This window comes from Centroberyx gerrardi, chromosome 8 (genome assembly GCF_048128805.1).
Source record: "Centroberyx gerrardi isolate f3 chromosome 8, fCenGer3.hap1.cur.20231027, whole genome shotgun sequence".
Taxonomy (NCBI): Eukaryota; Metazoa; Chordata; class Actinopteri; order Beryciformes; family Berycidae; genus Centroberyx; species Centroberyx gerrardi.
Window position 1 is genome coordinate 23,285,610 of NC_136004.1, and position 24,708 is coordinate 23,310,317.

Here is a 24,708-nt window from a genome sequence, read left to right on the forward strand (position 1 = left end):
TCCGGGCCCTTGGGGGTCCAGAGTGCTGCTGAACAGAAAACCAGCGGTACCCTGGACCCCGAGGTCCAGATACGAGGACCAGCTGTGTAGAGTGTCTCATCCCCAAGTGTACAGCGCTGTGATGTCCTTGTCTAGTTCTGTAAATCTAATGTCTGTCAGTAGTCAGTGGTTGTGTATGATCCAGTTTCATGGTTGAAATCCGCAGGTCATGGGTCCGCTATTAGCGTGGTGTGGTTCTTTGTCCGGTAAGTTCTCTGTGATATACTCGTCTAGTTCTGCAACTCTCCGTTCCAGTCATCACACATCAAAGCCATCTATCAAAAATTAATCTAAATATAACTTGGATATATGGCTTTGGCCCATGTTAGTGTTACCCCTATTTAATAAGCAAGGGTGGGGGCCACAGTGCGTGGAGGGGCCTCCAACACCACCTGGAGGAATTTCTCACTGGGGACAGCTTTCTTCAGAGGCGTTTCCAACCCAAATCAGTTCCTTTAGGGAAGACTTTCCATCACCATTGTATGTTACGGTGTGATGCAGGGGTCGTCGCCAACCTGGGAAGGTCTCAGTCCAGAGGTTGTGGGTCGGCTATAGGCATAGTGTGCAGAACCTCGTCCAGCAGCTGTAGAGCTCTGTGCAGGTGGATCTCGATCCAGCAGGGCGTTTCCTTGATGCTCTGGCGGGGGTAGTCGGGCCCCCAGCCCTTAACGAAGCTCATCCTGAGAATACACAGCCTCCGAAGGTCGTCCACCCCAATACCGGCTGCTGCTGACAGACCTGAGAGGAAAGTGGGAGAAGGCAGTTGCAATCAGATAAGTGTGACGCTTCTTGTGTTGTTGACGTTCAACACTAAATGTGGCATTTTCCCTCTAGCTTGATTTGAAAGCGCATCATGCGATCTTTCATGGGGTAAGTAAATTTCATGAACCTAGGATCCATAAAACAAATGGAAAACTTATTGATTCATATTAACTACATGTCTCTAATCAACACAAAAGTGAATCTTAAAGTGATGACACAGGCAAATATTTTGGGAAGATTTTGCTGGCAAATTTTTGGATCAATGTACAATGCAACGTGTTGTGATGAGGGCCAAACTCAAGTTCAACTAACATAACCTTTAACTTTAGCAAAGTGACTTCATTTTTCTTTATTTCAATGTAAATTATGTATGGCAACTAACTCAGGTGGTAATTAATTATTAATTAATTAGTGTAGCAAATCATGTAATTTAACCCATTTTACTGTCAAAATGTGGTAAAATCATCCCTGAATATATTTATTCTCTTTACACGGCTCACACTCAAAACATTTGTCCTGCACATCATCAGCTTTGCTTCCTACTGTTCCAGGTCACACAACCTGGTCACTGTCACAGCATCTGCCTGTGCTTCTTCCCACTGTGTCTGTGTGTGTTTGTATGTGCATCTACATTTACAGTATCTGTGTGTGTTTGTATCTTACTAATAGCCGGGGCAATCCCTCCAACTGAGCCAGGTCCAGGTATATTCCCAGCCACAGCCGCTGCTTGGGCTGCTGCTGCTGCTTGGGCCGTTGCGGCCTGCTGCTGCATCTGTCTGTGGCACTGACGAAGGTCAAACACCTAGCAGGAAAGAAAATTACTGTATATATATACACAACAGTGTTTCCCACACATAGACTTTACTTGGGCGGGCCGCCCAGGTATATTAACGGCCGCCAAAGTATATTTGGCGACCCATTTTAGCATTTTTTATTTTTATTTTTTTATCCGTCCGAGAGAACGACACCATCCGTGATCGATTAACTAGTGGACAATCTCCCCTCGCTCTACCCCTCCAGGGTTTCCCACACATAGAAAACTTTGTGGTGGGCCGCCACAATATCAGCACTGACCGCCACAAATGTTCTTTTTTTTCACTATTTAATCGTAGAACTGCGTGTAGCACATTGATTCGCTCAGCCCCTAATTGCTCCACGCGATCTCTCTCTCTCTCTCTCTCTCTCTCTCTCTCTCTCTCTCTCTCTCTCTCTCTCTCTCTCTCTCTCTCTCTCTCTCTCTCTCTCTCTCTCTCTCTCTCTCTCTCTCTCTCTCTCTCTCTCTCTCTCTCTCTCTCTCTCTCTCTCTCTCTCTCTCTCTCTCTCTCTCTCTCTCTCTCTCTCTCTCTCTCTCTCTCTCTCTCTCTCTCTCTCTCTCCGCCTCCCACTGCACACGTGTGAGGGATATTTTTTTTCCATGCCAAGAAGACAGCCGACTGAATTCCCGAAAAGAAGAACTAACAGTTAACGTTACTCGGAATACAGCTGAGTTTCCGAGATTAGCACGCTGTATAGCCTAGCTGCTAGTCAGTATCCACTGAGTGGACTGATAACATTAATATTAACTTTTTAACTGTGAGTTAATATTAACTTTTTAACTCTGACTGAATGTTTGCTCCCTCAATCCAGATTAATATTGAAAAATATTTTCAAAGAAGGAAAAGGACTCGTCCTGAGGAGGAGCAGGACAGTCTGGACCAGAGGAGCTGCTGAGCAGTAAAACAGAGTAGATAATAATGTCAAAGGCTGTAATGTAACGATGTAAAGATACAGGTGAGACTGACAGCAAAGAGAGATGCAGCAGGGCAGAGGGCAGAAAAGAAGATTTCTCACCTTGCAGACAAAAGCAAGCAACAAACAGAACAGTGTAGCACTGTTTATATTTTTAAGTTCTGTTATCTTTGACACAAAGTACTTTAGATATATACAGGTTAGTTATTTGTTTGACAAATGGAACTATTTAAAATGGAGTGCATTAGATAATCTTTCAGCCATCCAGGTAATGGGATCCTTTATTGATATTAGCCTATATATTGACAATATAAGAGAATACAAGAATAAAAAGGCACTCAACCCCCCCCCTCCCCCTCATATCCTTTGCCAATACATGGCAAAGGATATGAGTGGCTTGGACTCAGCAGTTTCCCAAGAGACATAAGTATTGTATATGAATGCCAATGCTGAGTAATATCCTCTTTTTACAGCAGAGTGTGGGTTCACTGCAGGGTGAATATTAGAGAGGAGAGGTGAGGAAAACTTCTCTGATGTCCTTACCTTGATGTAAGCGCTGGGGTAGATTTTATGAACAGCGTCTCCGGGGGCACGGCCCGCCTCTCTGTCCAGGTAGTAACTCTGAACAAATACTGCGTGGTCACTGAGGCAACGCACCCACACGTCTCCCTCGCCCTTACACTCCAGCTGGACCCCTTTACCGATGTGCAGCCTGGGAGAGAGGAGGAGGAAAGCAAAGAGGAAGGGAATTATTTTGAAATTACATCTTATTACAAAAGGCCTACTGGCAGATAAATCTTTAACCATCAATGTTGCTCCTTAAATTTCGATATCCTCCATCAGATGAGTCACCTACCTTGCTCTTTCAATGGCCTCAGTGCGGTGAACGTTACTGAGCTGACCCAGACAGAACCGGTCCCCTCCTGAGGGGTCAACATAGCCGTCCACTGTCACAATGGGGCAGGTGGAAGGCACCTTGAATGTCTCACCAACCTGAACGTCCATCTCAAAATAGGCAATGGAGCACCAGTAGTCAGGGGCTGGGACAGAGGGAAGAACCTGACGTTAATAAACTAGTAATAAGTAGTAAAAGGAATACAATCCTACACATGTGAAAAAAAGGTTCTGAGATTAATCTGAATTCTGAGTTGGAACTCAGAATCTCAGAATTCTGAGTTCCAAGTCAGAATTCTGAGATTAAAGTCAGAATTCTGAAAAAAAAAGTCAGAACTCAGAATTCTGACTTTTCAGCTTTTGGAGGCAACACAGGTGGCAACATTGCCTGCAGTAATGATGAGAAAACGGATGACAAATTTTCCCATTTACGTAAAATTTTGTCCATGGATTATGTAGTTGAGGGTTGTGTGTGTTCTCACCTGGATGATTGGATATAGGAGGCTGAAAGGCTAGCTCATTGTGCACTGGCCCTAAAAGACAGAGAGAGAGAGACAGAGAGACATGACACTGACGAACATGTAACCGCCCAGTTTGTGAACCAAGAACTTGATGGTGTGTATGTGTGTGTGTACTTAGAGCAGTAATAATGGTGTGAGTGAACTTACAGTAGTGTCCGGGGTGTGGCATAGGTGGGTGGTGCTGCAGATGACCGTTGGTGTGGTGGGGCATGTTGGGGGTGAAGCTGCTGTTCCTCGACCAGGTGGAGCTGGCGTCTGGGCAGAAAATGAGGACAGAGGTCAGGTTGGAAAAATAAGGAGAGAACAAACTCACACCTTCTCTTTCTCAAACAACACGTGACACTACAAGGCATTAGCTTTAAGTAAGAATGTTTCTCAGTGAACTTGTCAGGTTAACATGTCCCAACCCAATGCCGATGTACTTTGAATTTTTTACAGGGTTCCCACACTCAATTGGACATCAAATTCAATGACTTTTCAATGACTTTCATGGTCTTGTTGGTGTGATTCAAAGACTCAGAATAAGCATGTTTTGGGGTTGGATAAATTTTAGGATGGGAAGTGCCATCCATTCATTTTCAAAAACTTTCAAGGCCTTATTTTGTTTTTCTCAAATTCACAAATTGTCAAGGCCTGTGGGAAGCCTGTTTTTATGAATTCAGAATTTAAAAAAGACGTACAAAAAGTGACCATTTCAAGAAACAGATATAAAAGTTGCCAATGTATTTACTATAAGCTAAAAAGTCTCTCTAAAGTCTATCTCACTGCCATCACACAGAAACACATACTGCATATACACACACACACACAAAGATAAACATAGTAATATCATATCTTCCGCCCTGATCTGGCAGTGATGGCAGGAAGGCCTTTAGTGATGTGAAAGCAGAATCACAAAGACACAAAGACAGAACAGAAAAACAAGACAGACAGGCACAGAAATCAACAAGGCACAGACAGAAGCACAGACAGATAAACACACACATACACACAGTTGAGTATTTAACACTGTATCTTACTCCCTGATCCAGCAGCAATGGCAGGGAAGGACGATGATGAGGCGGAGGTGGAGGCCTCAGAGGGCGGGAGCAGGGCGGGGGTGCCGAAGGGCTCGGAGGGGGCAGAGCGGCTGCTGGAGGGGGGGTGCTGGATGGTCTGGATGGAGTGCCCTCCCTCGATGGAGGGCAGACTGGGCTGTCCCTCAAAATCATACTCATCCTTAACCATCAGTCCTGTGCTGGGTCCAGAACTGGTCAGTGTCAGCCCTGATAAGTCTGAGGACAAAGAAAAAACAAATGGGTGGCGCAAGGTACTAACAGTGCCACGGTTAGGGGTTCAATCCCCATGAGTGTCATACATGCTAAAAATACATAGAGCTGTAAGACACTTTGGGAACAATCACTCATCTGTAGGGATGGGACGATATATTGAAATTCAATATATCGCAATACAAAAATGTGACTATGTATCATGGAGCAGAAAAATTAATTGTGATCTTAGCTACATTTTATTCTGCTGTAGTAATCACAAATGAGATGGCCGTCTCATCACAATTTCGCAAGCTCTCAATCGAAATATTATTTGCAATTTCTAATGACATTTTTAAATTGTTGTTTACATTCTAGCAAGCCAATGCCATGGCTAGAAAGATTTGTGGCTCAGAAACAAATATAATTCTGCACAGTCATACTCTGTTGTCACTGAAGTTTTATTTATTTATTACATCATATTGTGGTTGTAAACCCCTTGTTGCGTATCGAGTCATATTGTGAGATAAGTGTATCGTCTCATCCATAAATAAGGTTAATAAGAATTATGTCATATCACAAAAACACCAACTGGCCAGAGAAAACTCCTCTGATTACTCACCTATTCCAGGAGACACCACTCTCTCATAGTGGTAGGGGTTGACACACACGCTGTCACACTTGAGATCAAAGGCAAATTGGCAGTATTTGACGTGCTTCAGTTCGTTCTTATGCAGGTCTGGCCACCTCCACAACCTGGCATAGATTACATGGGGGAACCCTTTACGCCCAGCCACCTGGGAATAACAAAGCAGGGAAATGATACGGAAAAACTGAGTCAGATATTCACAAGATCAGTAAGGAGAAGAACAATGTGACAACCTGAAAAATAATCATTCCTCTCACTGTCTTTACGGCTGTCTATACTTTAGTGTGAAGTCAAATTGTTGGAAGAAAGAGAACACAGCTTTCTCTTGACGGTTCATACCATTTTTCTTTGTAAGGTGAATAGCATGTGACAACTGCACAAACACGCATTCGTTCTAATACCGTTGAAAATGGTTTCAGCACAACTACGGTCTACTGCACAGAGACATAACTTCTAGCTGCTTATTTCTCATGACTTCTAAAAGAAGGGACCGCAGCTTTCTGATTTTCCAGGACTTAAGCAAAGTTTTCCATGACATATTACTCATCATCTATGTGCTGTCCATGACTGCAGCCTTTACATTTTTTAAGTTTTACAGCATGTGTGAGAATATTAGAGAATTACTTACCGGTTTCCTAAACATTTATGTGCAAAATTCCATGACATTTAAATGACTAGGCTATTCCATAATATATCACAATATCTATGGCTTGTATATGTAGGTTTATATATATGGTCAAATTTGAACATCCCAGGTTTTGTTTTAGCTAGTTGTAACTAGGAATATGGAGCATTATTTGTTGAAATGTAACTTGATCTACCAGCAGCCAAACCTGTTGTTTGAAGTGTTGAAAACTTCATTTTAGTTGAAAATAGAAAAAAGGTTATGTAATTTCAATAACATCTCCAAACATTTAAGTCTGTATAAGATGAAAGGGGCAAAAAAAAAACAACCCAAAAACCTGTTCCAGATAGCTCTATCCTCATACCTGCAGCCGTCCGTCCAGTGTCCTCTGGATGGTTACACACTTGCTGGGATGGGCCCCATTGGTGGTGATAGCCGTGATGAGCGAATCCAGCTCATCCTTCTTCTCCTTCAGCTTTTTCACCAGGCTCTCGATGGCCCGCTTAGCAAAGGTCTCGCTCTCACCACCCTGCCTGTGACACATCAGGCTGTGCACGATGCTCAGACAAGCATCATTGCTAGTAGGCGTGTTGGTGATAGACATCTTGACTGAAATGTGTGGCTGTATTTCTTAGAGAAAGGATGGGGGAGTTCCCTTGACCCAGGTGTAGATGTATTGTTTATACTGTGAAACACAACATCAGAAGGCGTATGCAGATGGGAGTGTCTTCACATGGGTCACTCAGATGACTGGATCCATGCAAAAAAATAACCAGTAAGTTGTTTGGGTTTTAGGTAGTTCTGTGCTCACAAACCTCTCAAAGATTACAGGATCTGAAAGACAAGATAACACACAAGGTTAGGGACTGAGCTGTGAAGCTACCGTGACCACACAGTCTAGCAGATAAATTAGCTTATATACGCTCAAAGTCTCCATTTGTTTTGAACCTGGGTGGCTGACGAAAAGCATGAACCTCAAAATTATAACGCAATATCTATTACCTGCATAACGCTGGCTCACCAACTAGATAACGATATGGCGAATCAATATTTTTCACAACTACAACTAAGTTTGGGAAAATCCTGAATTGTTTACTCAAGGTAAAAACTTTTAGCCGTTCAGCTCCGCTAGCAGCTTAGCGGCGCCAGTGTGGCTCCCATTAGCTTTGGGAAGCTGAATCAAGTTACCAGTGATAGACACAAAGACAGGAAGTGAGCAGTCTTTGCCTTCAAAATAAAAGCGTATAATTTGTCACTTCAAAAATATGCGATGATAATACACAATAGAATGCAACTAAACAGCATTTACATAGACACTACAAAGATTATATTGTATTATCACGCATGATATTGCCTTTGGGACAAATGAAATTTGTTAATTATAATTATCGATGACTTTAACACAAAGAAACATATCGACAACATATCGAGTCTACTCGTCTAGTTTGGCCTATATCAGTGGCACATTTGATCCTGCATATCCTGGTGTGAAGTCAGACACAAATCGCCTCAATTTAAAAGCATTGTGCCAATCATCTAATTGTTTTTTAATCTATATCAATAGCAGGTTTGTAAATATTAGTATATATATATATATATATATGCTACATCAGTTTAACTATATGTGTGTTTATTTGTGTTAAACATATTTTATATGCGTTTTCTTATTGATCTTTTGCTCAAAAAGTTCTCTAGTATTACGTTTTTTTTAGTCCTCGTGAGCTGTGACGGCATTTTAGTCAACACCTATTATGGCTGACTTACTGTAGTAAAATACTATAACAAGGATATTTTGCAAATGTATTTACATGTACTTCAGAACTTATTTTTTCACTTCTGTAATTTGTATTACTCAGAAAAAAATTCACAATTGCTCGTCAATAACGGCATTATTTTTGAAAGACTGACCGGAAATACTATTTTTATTCCGACTGACTTGACACTGGTCTTGCAAGCTAACTGCTAACGTACTAATAACATAAGCTAGCACTGATGGTTGTTAGTATTAGCATACTAGCTAGCTAACGCAGCAAGCTAACGATAGGTTAGCATGTGTGTTTGTTATTGACAGTTTCAGGCAACGACAAACATAGGAATTTGTTAGCTACTTTGCTTGCTAAGCAACAAGAACAACCCTAATCTGCTGTCTAAAATCTTGATAACAATGATCGCTGTGTCGTTCAAAATTGCGAACTAAAGCTAGTAGCTAGCTAGCTAGCAGTTAAGCTACCCCTAAGTTAGCTAGTGGTAGCTAACAGGAGAGCCCTGTCTCTCTTCAAGTTACCGTGCCGTCGGGGCCGACGTTGGGGCTGTGCAGATCATGTATGCCTCTCGAATTATCCGCATAAAATTCCTCAATTGTTTACAAAAACATGATTAAAAAAATCCCTTGTCCCGCAACAATAACCTTACATCCTCAAAACAAGAGCGCAGATATTGCCAGAGTAAGACTGGGAATCAAATCACAGATTTCGTGTCAGGGTTTCTGCTCCCTCCCGACCCAGTTCAGTCGCACACACCGTACGATTTCCTTCAATGGCGCGTTGAGCATGCGCAAAGAAGGACAGGAGTGTCACATTTCTCAACAGGCCAACAACAGAGTTGGTTTCACAGAGGTAAGTGCTTGCTGTTGTTGTTGTTGTTGTTTTTAAAGTCTATGGTCATAGTCATGGTATGTAAACAATGATACAGTGGCGCTTCTAGAAACAGCAGCTGACCAAGTGTAGCATGTAGGAATCCAATAGTAATCATTTATGAATCAATATACAAAATTGAATATGAACATACATATTTAATTTAATTTAATTCTGTTTCATTCTATTAGTTTGGTTCAAACTTTTTAACTAATAATTACTGCCAATGTGAAAATTGCAGGTGGTAAAATAAAAGACATTGTTAGCCTATATTTCAAATATCCAATGCAGGGCAGTTCCAATGTTTTTGCACAGATGTTCTATGAATGACACTAAATTATGAATCTCATAAAACCTAGTTTTCTTTAAACAGCAACTTAAAACCTATTTTCTGCAAAGGATTTTGAATATTAACATTTGTTGATTGTGCCACCCTGCATTATTCTATCAATAAGAGTCAGCTCATGTACAACTCTAGTTTAGTATTCCTACAGAAAATAGTGATAGGCTTGTTTGAAACTGAAGTGGAGACTGCATACGGTGATTGTTAAGTGATTTAACATAACATTTAACATGTTATTTTATATACTGTATATATACAGACGTGTGAGTGTGTGAAAGACAGAGTGAGAGACTGAGAAAGAGAGGCTGATCAGAGAGACCCTTATGAAAAATAATTTTAATAATACTGTAATACACTTTAGAAGGATACAATACAAATACCACAGCGAAACTAAAAATATCATGCACCTACTATAGCTCAAAAAATGATACAGAAAATCCTACCATAATCCATAGGAGATAAAAACAAGGCAACAGTAAAGATACTAAGTAATTGATAGGGACTTTTCAAAAGATTAGGATTTGAGATTTCACCTTTTGCCGGTTGTCTTTTTATCTGGTTTGAACCGACCAGGTTTTTGGAGGTTTTGGTGGCCAAATATTGCTCCATGTTGGTAAGAGAACCTTGATGAGACAGACTGTGTTTGGCCTCAGCTTGGCTGCCGTATCTTACAGGACGACAAACGAGGTAAGAAGTGTTGTTTGGGCTGACTGCTGCTCTGCCTCGGTCGGTGGTTGAGTGGTGCCTCCCCTCTCCATTAGGGAACAGGTATTCCTGGTCCAACATGCTTAAGTTTAGCTATGTTTAGTGAGTATTTTAAATACAAAATGAATAATGTGGGGATTATTCAACAGTCAGTACTGAATTTTGTTTTACAATCTCATAAACTTTGCACTGTGCAAATATTTTTATTGCTACCAACCCATTTATTTACTTTAGACTATAATTACTTTAGACCTGTAAAATGTATTTTTAGAACTGCTTTTTGTTCTTGTTTCAGCAACAATAGGCTGATGGGACAGCTGACCTTTCTTGACTGAGACCAAGGCCTCATGCTGCTGTTGCACTTATCCTGCAACATCTGTTCTGCATGTTTCCTGTGTGGGACCCCCAGTAGAGGGCAGTGTTTTCATCTTACACCCATGGCTCATACCAGTGCTTCTCAACCTTTATGGCGCGTGACTGAAAACTATTCAGTATTTCACAACAAAAAAAATATAGAGAAAAATCGTAAAAAATAGGTATGATAATTAATTTGTATAGTATATGTTTCTTTCCTATCCCATAAATCATCTCGTGACACCCTGGTGGGTCCCGACCCCCAGGTTGAGAACCACTGGCTTATACAACTTCATTTATTCATCTTTTTGTTCTGAGGGTTTCTTTGTGGAAAGTAAACCCTAAAACACCGCCACCCATTATATAGGAAATCTGTGAAATCAGCAGCTGTAGTGTTTGACTGGAATGAAAACCAGCAGACTCTTTGGCCTCGATGGCATATTGTTGAAGATCACTGCACACACACACACACACACACACACACACACACGCACACAGATGCACTCACACGCACACACACGCACACACACAAATGTTCGAAATGCTCCACTGGTTACCAATTCATCCCAACTACAGATGTGAATATTACCCGCTGACAAGCAGCAAAATGGTGATTAATTATCAGCCCTGGTAGCTAATGAACTTGGCATGCTCCCATAATTTGACTTTAATTGTCTATCATCTCTCTCTTTCTCTCTGTTTCTCTTTCTGTATCTCTCCCCATATCCTACCTCTCTCTCTCTCTCTCTCTCTCTCTCTCTCGCTCTCTCTCTCTCTCTTTCTCTCTCTCTCTAATAACCTTAGTGGAGGAGGTGAAGTTAAGATAATTCTGTAATTAGAGCGATGAAAATGACAATGGAATAATGTTCTTCATTTTGGTGTCCCAAATTCTCTCTGTCTTGTTTCCTCTTTCACTTGCCTCTTCACTTTATTCTCATTTCTCTTGCTCACTGTTGGTATGGTGTTTCTCTCTCTCTCTCTCTCTCTCTCTCTCTCTCTCTCTCTCTCTTCAAAATAGTGACCCGTTGCCTGACTTCATACTAATATTTTTTCCTTTTCATACAGAACGAAACAGAAAGAGAAACAGAGATAGCGGGAGAAGGGAGAGACAGAATTGACAACCACAGCAAAGCGCCCGAGGAAGGAATCAGAAAAAGAATAAGAGTCACTTTAAAGCACAATATACTGTATGTAAGAATTTGTCTATGTCACATTTGTAGCATGAACATATCGATAGTATCGAAGTAAATCCTGGAACACGGGAGAACTGAAATCCCCCCTCTCTAAATATACATATATAAATACACATATAAGCACACACAAATACATAACCTCCACTCACAAACAGTAAGATTTCCCATCCTGACCAGCAGAGAGCAGTAATCACCAGCCTATAAAGTCTGTGCTGTGCTGTGGGCCTATGAGCGGGGCTGGGAGCTTACTTCATTCAGAAAGTTCATAATTAAACTTTTGGTGTGATGAAGCTGTCATATGCAACCTATTAAGAAACAACGTAGAATGAATGTTCTGTCATTAGCAAATTAATTACATTTTTTGAGTTATAAAACTGAAATGATCCCTGACATGAACTGAATAAATCCGTCAATTGACTTTTTGTGTTTGAAAGGCTAAGTAAAATCTTGTGACTCTATAAAACTCTATAAAATATATTCATACGTTTATTCAAAACCCTATGAACCCAAAATAAAATGAAGCACATTTATTTATTTATTCCTGACACACTAACTTTTTAAGGCTTTCATCTGACAGTTACAGAATGGCACGTTATTAAAGGGATGTTCAACCCATTTAGCAGCTCCAGCACAAACTTACTAGTTGAAACTACAGATGAGGTTAACTGGTGTTTGGCAGATGACGTTATAGTAGTCCAAACTTATACACAAGTGTTGCATTTTCATGTGATGTTCAGATAATTCTTTGACCTAAAGGCAGTTTTTCAACCGTGTAAAACTGGAATGAATAGTGTGACTTTCTGGTAATAGCTGTACAAATTGAATTTAGCTAAATTTAGCTCCCTGTAATGCTAAATGAATGGGAGTCATAGGGACAACCATGACATGTTTCAAATGTTTCAAATCTGAACATCAAAGTTGCTGTTAAAGTTGATTTAATGTGAATTGATCATGAACTGTGAAATGTGGCTGTTGCCCTCGTGACTGCCATTCATTTAGCATTAGATGTAGCGAATGTTTGTGTGGCAGTAACCATAGCCATTACCTTTCAGGCCAATCATCTGAAAATCACATGAAAAAAAAAAAGGAATCATGCTTTAAATGTGGATTTTATCTTATAATTCACATGGATGACAGACATTAAGAAGTAAATATCAGCTGTTGCCAGGTAATTCTATCACTTTCCAAGCAGTTTACAGTCTTATCAGTAGTAGTGCAGTTTTATGATTGTTGATCAGCTGGCTTAAATGCCTACAGTACACTGTTGCTGCCCCAAGAGCAGCAATACTCTGTATGCAATAGAGTGATAATAAGGTAACATGTCAAACACCTACAGTACACTATTCCTGCCCCGAAAGCAGCATTGCCCTAATAGGCTAATACTAGGATAAAATGTTAACTGATCACCTACTGCTTACTGCATATTTAGCACTTGTGTATAACACTTGTGCATGCACACACACACGCACACACACACACACACACACACACCAACAAACGTACACACACACAACAGCAAACAACAAGTGAGACACTGTGATTGTTAAGGCTGATTTCTTTCAGGGTCTCACAGTGATGATGCTGAGGTTGACCAGACCATTATATATCACCTTGACAACCGTACCTCAGAGGCAGGACACATGACTGCTCTGTGTGTGTGTGTGTGTGTGTGTGTTCCTGCATGCTCAGTGCATGTGTGCACACAAGAGCCATGAGAATCGAGAATCGCAAACGTCACAAACGTAAACGCAAATAGACAAGCAAGAGTGGAACGTATGTGACTCTCTCTCCGTCTCTCTCTTTGCTTTGCTGGGAGAACAGGATAAACTGACAGCAGCTTTCTAACTTAAAGGATAAGTTTGTCGATTTTGGAATCTAATATATAATTTGTCTCTGTAGTACTTGGACAAGAGGCCTAGCAACGGAGCTCGCCGTTTCAACCGACAGCTGACGTGGGACTCGATATTCTCTCTGTAAGTACTGCAGGTATCTAAGAGACAAACTTATCCTTTAACACACCAGATCACCTGCTTACAATCTCCTCACTCTTCCCTCTCTCCTTCCTCCCTCTCATACACCCCTGCTTGTCCTCCTCCTCCTCTTCCTTTTTCTATTTCCTCCCCATTCTCAACCCCTTCCACCTCTTCTTCCCCATTATTACCCTCCACTTCCTCTTCCTCCTCCTTCTCCTCCCATCCCATACCTCATCCCTGCCCTTCTCCTCACCTATTCTCACTCTCCCCTGCATCCATCCATCCATCATCCCCCGTCTCCACTTTCCTCCCCACCTGTCCTCCCCTCTGCCTTTTCTTTACCGAAACTTTCCACGCCTTCGTCACACCTTCCGCTCCTCCCGCCGCTCCCTCCTTCCCCTCTCCTCTCTCCTCCTCCCGCGATCCCCTCGCCCCTCCCCCTGAAGCCTGAGCACATCGCATGAGGGGGATGTATTAAATCTGAAATCTTTCCACTTCAGTGGGATTCAGGAAATTGTCTGCCCTGTGGGAAGTAAATGGGCAGGGAGGGATGGATGGATGGAAACAGGGAGGGATGGAGAGGAGGAATGAAATGGATGGAGGGATGAATTTAGCATTAGATGGAGGAGGGAAAGGAGGGAGGGAGAGATGGATGGATTGGTGGAGAGAGGGAGCCAGTGATAGAGAGAGGAAGGGATGGATGGATGGAAAAAAGGAAGAGTGAGGGAGGTGTGGGAGAGGAGATGGGTGAGCTGTCTGTTTGAGGATAAATCAGAGAGGCAGTGCAGTGAGGAGGTCTATATGCATAAACACACACACACACACACACACACACACACACAAACAGATGTGCAAAGACTGTGTGCACACTCACGCTCGTACTCACATGCATACAAACACACATACACACACAGATACACAAACACACTCACTCACACACACACACACACACACACACACACACTCTGCCCCACGGCGAGGTGGTAAAAGGCCACGGCTGATTGGGTGCTGCAGGGTGATTTCGCCCGGAGTGGCAGAGCAATGCATGTTGGGATGTTTGGATACAAATGCAGTCATCCATGAAGGCATGAGGTAGGTCACCCCCTTTCTCTCTCTTCATCCCTCCCTTCATACATCTCTGTCTCACTCCTTTCTTTCTGTCTTCTCTCTTTATCATCCCTCTCTCATTTCTTTTTCTCCCTCTCTGTTTTTTCTCTATATTTCTCTTTTTTTTCCAAACCTGGCTCTATCTTCCGCACATTTCCCAGAAGGCCGATCACTAATACTTCCAAATCTGCTCCTCTCTCTCTGTTGCTTTCAATCCATCTTTAACACAGAATGTATATTCTCTCTGGATATTAATAATAGCTCTGTCCCTCTCTCTCTTTTCTCTTTTTGCCTGGCTTCATCTCTCTCCATGTCTAAATCTGTCTTCCATCTCTCTCTCTCCATTTCTCTCCTCTTTATCTTCCAGTTTTCCTCTCCTTCCATCTTTCCCTCCCTGCAGCCCAGTCTAACTCTCTCTCTCTCTGTCTCTCTCTCTGTCTCTCTCTCTGTCCCTCCATCCCTGCAGTGTAGTGTGCTAACAGAATAATTAGTCGTGCTTGATGTCTCTGACAGATCTAATCCTTCTAAATGGCCACCACATGCCTCCCCTAATCAGCCCAGGGCTAGATACACACACACACACACACACACACACACACACACACACACACACACACACACACACAGACAACTGCATGCATGAACACACATAGTTTGGAATTAGAAGCTTCCATCTGTGTTCAGAGTAGTTTTGAGATGTCAAGCGTAAAGTTTTTATGCCCCAAATAGTAAAACTAATAGGTAAGGTAATTAACTATGACTACTCAAGGCCGGCATCGTCAAGACACTTTGAGTGCAGAGTATCAAAACCCTTCGATATCTGGAAATAGCGCTTGTAAAGATGATTAGATTGCAGGTGAAACCCTCTGAGAGTGCCAGTTCTGCCCAGAATTATAAAGTTCCATCTGGTACTGCATTAAAGACAAAAGAAAGAAAGAAAGAAAGAAAATGAATGTTGTAAATAAAGAATACTGCCAATAAAAAAGTAATCAAATTTCTCAATAAAAGGTATGACATATTTTGAGTTTTATTTGGAGCTTTTTATTGCTTTATTGCGGGTTTATTAAAGGATACAAAATGAATCAAAGAGCTTAACATTTAAATAGTTCACTTGTTAGACAGCTTACTAACCTGAGGAGAGTATGAGAGACGTTTTGAATCTCAAGTCATCTGCTCTAAGTTGATTTACCTACATGTGGTTTGAAGCACAGTGGATACAATTTCAGCGCTGCAACAGTTTGTCAAGGCTTTGTGCTGGAAGGGACACATATGATTTCCTGTGCATGTTTTTATGTTTGCATATGAATGTGTGTGTGGGTTTGTGTGTTTGCCCCTTTATTTGTGTCTTTTTTGTGTCTGTGTGTGTGTGTGTATTTCCATATCTCCCTGTAAATGCACCCTTTTGACTGTGCATGTAAATGTAAATGTGTATAATTTTATCTGCATGTTTGTGTGTGTGTGTGAGAGAGAGCCAGAGAGATAGAGTGTATGTGTGTGTGTGTGTGTGTGTGTGTGTGTGTGAGTGAGCGCTTATCCCTCCCAATGGAACATGACAAGCATCATTATTGTGTTGCTCAGAGTCAATGTGCAATAAATACAAACAGACAAATACATTCTCTCCCTTTCTCTCTCGCTCTATTACACACATGCACACACACACACACACTTGGTACTTGTGCTGCTGTGCTGTATGCCTTTGTGTGTTGTGCGTGTGTGTGTGTGTGTGTGTAGTGCGTGTTATTGCGTGTTTGCATGACTGTGTATGTGTGCTCTCTGTGTATGGTGAATCCTGTAAGGCGGTGATAGGAAACAGAGACGGAGCCATCAGGGGTTTACAGCTTTATACTGTTCTACTGTGTGTTTCCCCCTGAGACTAGACTATCAACACTAGAGAAACACTGGCGAGAAGCAGAGAGAAAACAAGAGAGAGGGAGGAGGAGGAGGAGGAGAGGGAGAGACGGGAGAGAAAGATATCCCAAGAGAGGAGGCGGAGGGAGAGAAGGAGGCAGGGAGGGAGAGATAAACATGAGAGGAAAAGGAGGAAAAGCTGCAATGAGGCGAGGGAGAAGAGGGATGGAGGGAGAGAACAAGATAAAATGAATGAGGGAGGTAGATGGTGGAGGAGGGAAAAAGAGAGAGGAGATAAGCGAGAAGGCGGAAGAAAGATGGGGAGGAAAGAGAATAAACGAGACTGAGGGGGATTGAATGATGAACAGAGAATGGGAGAAAACTATGATGGAGAAAAATACAGGGGAAGAAAAAAGTGAAAAGGTGCAGTGGTGGAAAGAGGAGGGGAGGAATAGAGGAAGAAGAGGGTGATGGAGCTCTTAAAGGGAGGAGGGTGTGAATTATAGGAGTGCGAGGGCAAATCAGCATTAGTAATGGGTGTACTTGTTATCTCAATTTTATCAGGAAACACCTATAGGGAAAAGCACACACACACACACACAGATAGAGAGAGAGAGAGAGAGAGAGAGAGAGAGAGAGAGAGAGAGAGAGCAGGATGAGCAGGCAAATATTTACACAGTACACAAAGTATGTTAAAGAGTTGCCCAAGACACACATTCACAGGGCTCAAAATACACAAACACTCATCATCAAATACACATGCTTTATTTGGATTAAAGACACAAGGACACAAAAGCACACATGAGGATAATTACATGTGTCTAGTCTATTTATCTTCCCTGCTGTTTTCACATCATCAGTGAAAGCAGAGTTTTACCATTGTCACTGTAACTCCACTTTTGTCATGTTTCTTACTCAAATTTAGTTTTGTGTCACAGCTTTGTATAGCTTGAATTTGCTAAATCCAAGGGGCGAATTAATCCCATTCAAACTCCCTCGTGTAATTTCAAAGCCGCATGTGTGGCGATCTGAAAATAAGGCTTACATTTGTTTCTCTTATTTCTTGTCTTGTCTTACTTCTGAAAGCACACAGGGATATTTGAAAGGTTTGAATCCCTAATGCTATATACCCATTTTGGGGAAATATTTGTTTCCTTACACTCAGTACTCATTCAAAAAAACACAGATATAAACACAGAATAAAACCACACACAATGTTACTCTTTTGTAAGCTAAAGGCTCAAGATAGATAATAACTTCAAATAACACTCAATGGTGAGTTTTACTATCATGGGAATCATTTTGTCAGAGTAGGTGCCACACTTTTCAAATAGTGGATATATCATTTTGGAATGAAACTCTTCATTTGACCCTTGTATTTCTTACTATTGGTCCCTTTTAATGTTGGAGATCGGGAAGGTAGGAACAAAAGTCACATGTGAAAACCCATGTCAATTCAAAGCACGTGCTTTTTGGACACGTTGTGAACAATTTTTCTTTCATGTTGTATCCTGACATCACATGTTTTTGAGTTTTTTATTCAGATGTGAAAATTTCAAGTCATAGGTCAAAAATGTTTTTTTTTTTTGCCCACATGTGAACACTTTCCCACGTTTTCACCTGCCATTATATATGACAATATTTGTTTCACATGTGAAAACTTAATTTCACATGCAAAGAGACAATTCACAGGTGCAAATGTGCAAAGAAATGTCCAAAATAACCCCCACATGTGCTTTGAATTCACATGTGGGTTTTCACATGTCTTGACTTTTTTATAAGAGTGTGTCAGAAAAAAGCTTAGAATGTAAATCTAAGTAACTGGACACACACACACACACACACACACACACACACACAGACACACACACACATACACACACACACACACAAACAGCTCACTACAGATTTAAGCACAATCCATGTTACTTCCACTGGGAGGTCAAAGTGCATGGTCAGCTGCAGATAAGAGTCCCTGGATTGGTAGGTTTTTAGTGCTTTGCTCAAGGACACTTCACTTAACTTGCACTATCTCTGTGTGTGTGTGTGTGTGTGTGTGTGTGTGTGAGACCATTAACCCATCACATGTGGAAAGCGAGCGTGTGACCACACACACCGTGAGCCCCTCTGTGAGTCAGAGAGCTTGAGGAGATCAAACACACGTGCCGTCATATGGTTTGAATTAGGGTCAGTCTTCATGTTTCATCATAAAACCTCAATAAAGCAGGGCTTATACAACACACACACACACACACACACACACACACACACACACACACACACACGTGCACACGAAACAGACTCAGACACATGCACATACACTGACTGACCACAACACACATAACCATGCCTGCCAAGACACACACACACACACGCACACACACACACGGCCTGATCATGCAACACACATCATAACAAACATTGCTCACATAAACTAAACACCCTGACATGAGTGTGTGTGTGTGTGTGTGTATGTGGTTGTGGTTCGGAACATTTTTTCCTAAACCACCGACCCGTAAGCTATGAGAAGTTGTGGGCTAATGGGCCCACCCACAATCAGGAAGCACACACACACACACACACACACACACACACACACGCACGCACATATCTAGAACGTACACGTATGATGATGACTTGGTAGAAAGCTTACAAAAAGCACATTAGTTGAACGTTTAATAAAAGTTATGCACAAGAAGCTCCTCCCAGCGACAATCATCTCATCCATGATGTTTTTTTCTTCACAGCTTTGTTTTAATAAGATACATTTGGGTTTGGGCAAGAACAAAAACTGATGTTAAGGTAAGGCCAAAACTCAGGCTGAAGAAGGAAAGAAAAACACCATTTGATGATCTTGGAATTACAAGTTTCTGTCAGATCTTTTCAACAAAATTGAGAGATCCAGATCACAATCTTTGTTACTTTATGCTTGTGTAGAATTTTCTTTTTTTTAAAGAACCCTTTGCAGTTAAATATTAAAGAAAGTTCTTTCTCAGAAACTGCATTTCAGCTTGGTACTATAAAGTTCTATTTCCCATCCAATCTCAGACTTCAATGTTTCAGTAAGGACCAATCAAAATCTACCTTTCAGCCACATCCTGTCAGAGACTTGCTCATGTAGCCTGAAAGGATAGTAATAACGGTATGCAAGCCAGAAAATAGTACAATTTTTAAAACGAAAGATGTTATCTCTTCACTTTTTCATGATAATAATGATGGGTAAGTGAAGATTTTCAGCTTAATCAAGGCTAATTGCTGGTTTACCAACTAAATCATTAACTGATGTGCTAGCTAGCAGTAGCTAAATCTGGCTGTAGCCTAACATCAGATGGCCTAGAATAATCAATATTGTTTCAAAACAGGTTATTTCGCTTTATCTATTGATAAATCCCACCAGAAACCAAAATATGCAGCTTATATACTGATGTAATTTTTTTGCCATAGGTTGAGAGCAACAGAAACACAGCGAACAGCAGAGAGAAGTAGAGAGAGAGATGAACAGAGGAGAACAGCAGCCAAATCCAGTAGAACAGCAAGTGGAGAAGGAGTTTTACAAAAATATATTCAGAAAATGAGATTATCCAAGCCAAACATGCTGGTCAGTATTACCTGTGAATTGATATAAATGTTGTAAATTGTTTTAATACTTTTTGTATTCAAAAAGCTGTGTTATGATGAAACAAACAGTAGACCCAAACCCAGTTTGACCGTATACATAATTTAAAGTTCTATCTCTTAAATAGCATCTAAGATCCATTTCCTACTTGTCCAAGGATTTTTATATTTTGCATTCAGAGTACCATGGAAGTGTAGACTTTGCTGAGTTATAAAGACAGATTTCACTACATAACAGTTTTGCCAGCTGGGATGTCAAAACTTTGATCCTCGCTGTCTCAGAACTGCACTCTACCCAGACAGAAGCTTATAATTCGAAGCTCACGATTTGTCAGTGTTCGGATGATGATTTCTGCCATGCTTGGACATTTGGTTGTTTGAACATCAACTTTCCTCCTGGAACGCTTTTGGTTGTGGAAAAGCAATTTTGCTGATGTGGGGTTTAAACTTGGCACCACCGGTGTCACATGCATCATTGCTAACCATCCGACCATCCAACCCCTCTAAAGTGCTTTGAGCTAGCAGATTGTGGCTTCGCAGAGCAGGAGATGCTCTGCGTCATGCATTTGTTCATGTGTGTCCAGGATAAAGTAAAGAAATCAGCATTAAGAGCAACAAAAGGCCATTAGCAAGTTGTCACGCTACATCACAGTCTGCTTGGGACTTCAGTCTCTCTGCCTTTCATTAGGCTGTAATTCCCCCAGGAGTGTTTAACACACACACACAGACACACACACACACACACACACACACACACACACACACACACTGACAGTCCCACTGAGCACTTAATGCATCAACAGTGTTTGCAGCCGTTTTCTCAGCCACTGAGCTGCTTTGTTCTCAACATGGAAAATCTCCTTTTAACTACCGCAAGTGTGATATACACTCACACACACACACACACACACACACACACACACACACACGCACTTTTAATGCTGTACAGCTACTGCTCCAGCTGCTGCTTTGGTGGATGATTAGGCAGCAGCAGGGCACAAATAATAAGGTTACAAAAAAAAAAAAGTATGATACACACATATGCCGTTTGCATGCACGTGAACACACGTGTGTCTTACTATACTTCTGATGACACTCAGTTGACTTACATTAATTCCCTAACCTCTGACCCCTAACTCTCACCAGTAAAGGCCTATTCCTAACCCTAACCTTAGCCTTATTCTAACCCTTACCTTAGCCCCTTTTCAAAGTCAATAAAATGTCTTCCTGCTGCAGACTTTCCTCAACTTCCCATTCCTATGAGGACATCTCGCCCTCGCAAGGGTAGAAAAACACACACACACACTTGCACATACTGATACTGGAGGGTGAAGATAAACTGATGGAGGGCTCACACACACACACACCGAAAGGCCTGGACTCACGTGATGAAATGTCCAAAGTTTTGGACATTTTTATCAGCTTTATCAGCCAACTGATATCAAAGCTGTGTGTGTGTTTGTTTCAGCGTGTCTCTGTGTTAATTTCTGTGTGTGTTTGTTTCAGTGTGTTTGTGTATGTGTGTGTGTGAGAGAGAGAGAGAGAGAGCCCTCTAATCTAAACTGAACCATGCAGCACTAACCATAACCTGGACTCTAGGCAAAGTTGCAGACAGTCAACCATATCACATTACCATACTTGTGTGTATGCATGTTTTCTTTTTCTGTTGTCGTAACGTCGGCGCTGTGAAGCCCTTTGAGACTGTAACGGTGATTAAGGGCTGTACAAATAAACCTGACTTACAATTTCTGCTTAGTTCAGTAGTGTACAGTAGAGACATGGACTGATTAAAAACATTAAATAGGTGACATGAAATGATGGGTGATGCAGTGATGGTCATGAGCAAGACTTGAACTTACAATGTCGCAAATACCTAATGTGAACAGGGCTTCAATCATGACTCCCTGAAGCAGAGGTAGTTGGGGTAATTTTGGTTTTTATTTTGCTTCCATTGATCCCAGCTTTGGCTCCAATGAATGTTGCAGAGCTAAAACAAGACAAGGAATTATGGAAAAAGTGCTTATATTGAACATTAAGACATTAATGTTTATTAGCAAGGCTAAATTCTATATTTTTTTTCCATTTTCAGTTTGACTGCCGTGGTGGCCCAGTTCAGTTCAGCACAGCATACCCATATTGAAATTAACACACACACACACACACACACACACAAACACACACTCTGCTTTGACACTTGAACTCTCACAACCTTGAGTCAATTAACCACATTGTGTGATACAGCTAGTCATCTGGAATACAAAGTCTTCTCTCAAAGATGTCTCAGATGTGTGTGTGTGTGTGTGTGTGTGTGTGTGTGCGTGCGCATATATGTGTGTGTGTGTTTGTGTGTGCTAATTTGATTAGTAGACATGGATATCCATAGTAGCTAATTAATTAGCACCAGCAGAAATACCAAGAAACTTTGTTGTAATGTCATGCTGATAACACAACATGAAGAACCACTGTCTGGCAGTGCTATAAATAAAGGTTCACTGACTTACGTACGTCTTCCTATTGGATTTGGCAATTGTTTGATTTAGCAGCTCGGTCCATTGGTGGTGAAGGAAATGGCATGGAGGGAGAACACAATACATTGGTTGTCTCCATTGGTTGTAAACATGGAGGACCAGATCTGGAAATGTGTAAAACCAGGGTATTACCACCATTTTTGTACTTTGCATTTTGATGATGATCGTGACATCGCAAGTATTCTTGTGATTATTTTTGAGAGCATCTGTGGAAAGTTTTCCTGGAATTTCGCCCAAAAGCATCTGTGGAGTCTCTGATTTGGCCAATTTTCACACCAAGCACCAAGGCACCCCAGTCACATTTGTAACCAGGTAACAGGTACACTCTTCCACACTGATAATATACCTTGGTCCGACACAACTTTTTTTCTCAATATTGGAAACTTACGCTTAGCCTGCACCAGGCAACGCAGAGGCATCGACCCCGAAATAGCTTTGCTGTTCTTGTTTCAGACATGTTTGATTTTGTCGGGCCCAGTTTCTGGCCAGGCTCGTGTAATGTGAAGCAGTCCGACCAGCGTTGCCAACTCTTCTCCAAGGAAAGTAGCTATTGGCTGCTCAAGAAGTCGTTACACGCTGCTAGATTACATCATACGCTTATTTGCATATCAATATGTAACCCACAGTCCCAGCTCTTACCGGGGGGAGGGGGCTGCGCTGTTGTGTAAGGAAAGCGCTTTGATCAGCAGACCTCTTTGGTTAAGACAAACAACTAGCGCAAATTGACATCAGCCGTGCCAATTTGCCAACAAATACTTTAGAATTCAAGACATCAACATTGTTCCCCATGGTCGGAAAAAGTCGGCAGATTTGTCGCTAGGTGATTTTGAGAAATAAAGTCGCCGGGCAGGGACTGAAAAATCATTAAATCTAGTGACAAAGTTGGCAAGTTGGCAACAGTGAGTCCAAGTCTCACCAAGACTGGAATCTGATAGTGATCCTGGCAACAGCCAATGGGAGTTTAGCTCAAAGGGGAAGAAAAAGCACCAGTGAACCGGAAGAGAAGTTGGTTTTAACAACAACTTTCACTGATATAGACAAGTTACAGTATTAGAGATTCCCAACTCCACTTGCTCCATTCTTGATAAGTTGATATACATTTTATTTTTGGAGGAATAAATCTCTTAAGAGACGTGGGGCTGCAGCAGCCTGAGGGTTAAAGAGGCGGGCTTATGACTGGAATGTGACTGGTTTGAATCTCCGGATATGAAAATCTAGGCAGGGGAAGTGACTGCAAAGCACTCCTCGCACCATTAAAGCTGCATTAGGCAAGATATTCATGCAAAAATACACCTGTCTTATTAGTCTAAATCATGAAGTCGGGCTGCGACAAGCGTCCCCCGTAATTGAGATGCTGTAGATTTGCCCTACTATTTGCACTATTTTTCACACAGCCAGGACACAGCTCATAAAGATGCTCGCCGAAGGGTGTTCAGTCTTGAGTGGCAGTCTTGTCGCTCTCCAAGATCCTCAATGTCTGGGAAATTTCTGGAGCAGCCACAGTGAATTCAAGAGATAGACTATGTAATATATTATAGTCTATATTAACATCAGGAATGGAGATAATCCAGGAGACTGAAATGTCTGGGTTATTAAAATATGCATAAAAACACATGAAAATGTATCAAGTCGCTGTGTGTGATACAAACACATAACCCAGAAGCTAGTTGTCCAAAGAGGAAATTTAATAGGCAGTAGCTTACAGTTCCTACATCCGTTGCTCAGTGCGTTGCAGTGGGAAATCTGCTTCAACTCAAAAGTGACATTTAATTCAACAGATTAGTAAAATCCCACAACAGTTATTAATGATATGCAAAAGCTCATGCAGTAGCTTACAATAGTATGAAATATAAACCTTCAAAAATGCATACATTTTCAACATAAAATCACAACTTTTGTAACTTTGTAGTGAAAATGTTGGTCAGATAGATGCTTTATTATGTG

At 41.4% G+C, this 24,708-nt stretch overlaps 1 protein-coding gene across 2 annotated transcripts; it reads right to left on the reverse strand.

Annotated features, from left to right (window-relative positions):
* Positions 1 to 468: 468 nt before the first annotated feature.
* LOC139917969 (mothers against decapentaplegic homolog 4) lies at positions 469 to 8,973 on the reverse strand. 2 transcript variants are annotated; one of them, XM_078285084.1, is made up of 10 exons: positions 8,878 to 8,973; positions 6,830 to 7,299; positions 5,814 to 5,988; positions 4,964 to 5,218; positions 4,092 to 4,199; positions 3,906 to 3,956; positions 3,386 to 3,569; positions 3,073 to 3,241; positions 1,465 to 1,603; positions 469 to 777 (listed from the first exon to the last, which is right to left on the reverse strand). In XM_078285084.1, the coding sequence occupies exons 2-10, from the start codon at positions 7,067 to 7,069 to the stop codon at positions 566 to 568; spliced, it is 1,533 nt and encodes a 510-aa protein (XP_078141210.1). In that variant the 5' UTR covers positions 7,070 to 7,299; positions 8,878 to 8,973; the 3' UTR covers positions 469 to 565. The 2 variants fall into 2 exon arrangements, with proteins under 2 accessions (XP_078141210.1, XP_071763303.1); XM_071907202.1 differs by having other exon boundaries at positions 8,750 to 8,967.
* Positions 8,974 to 24,708: the final 15,735 nt, after the last annotated feature.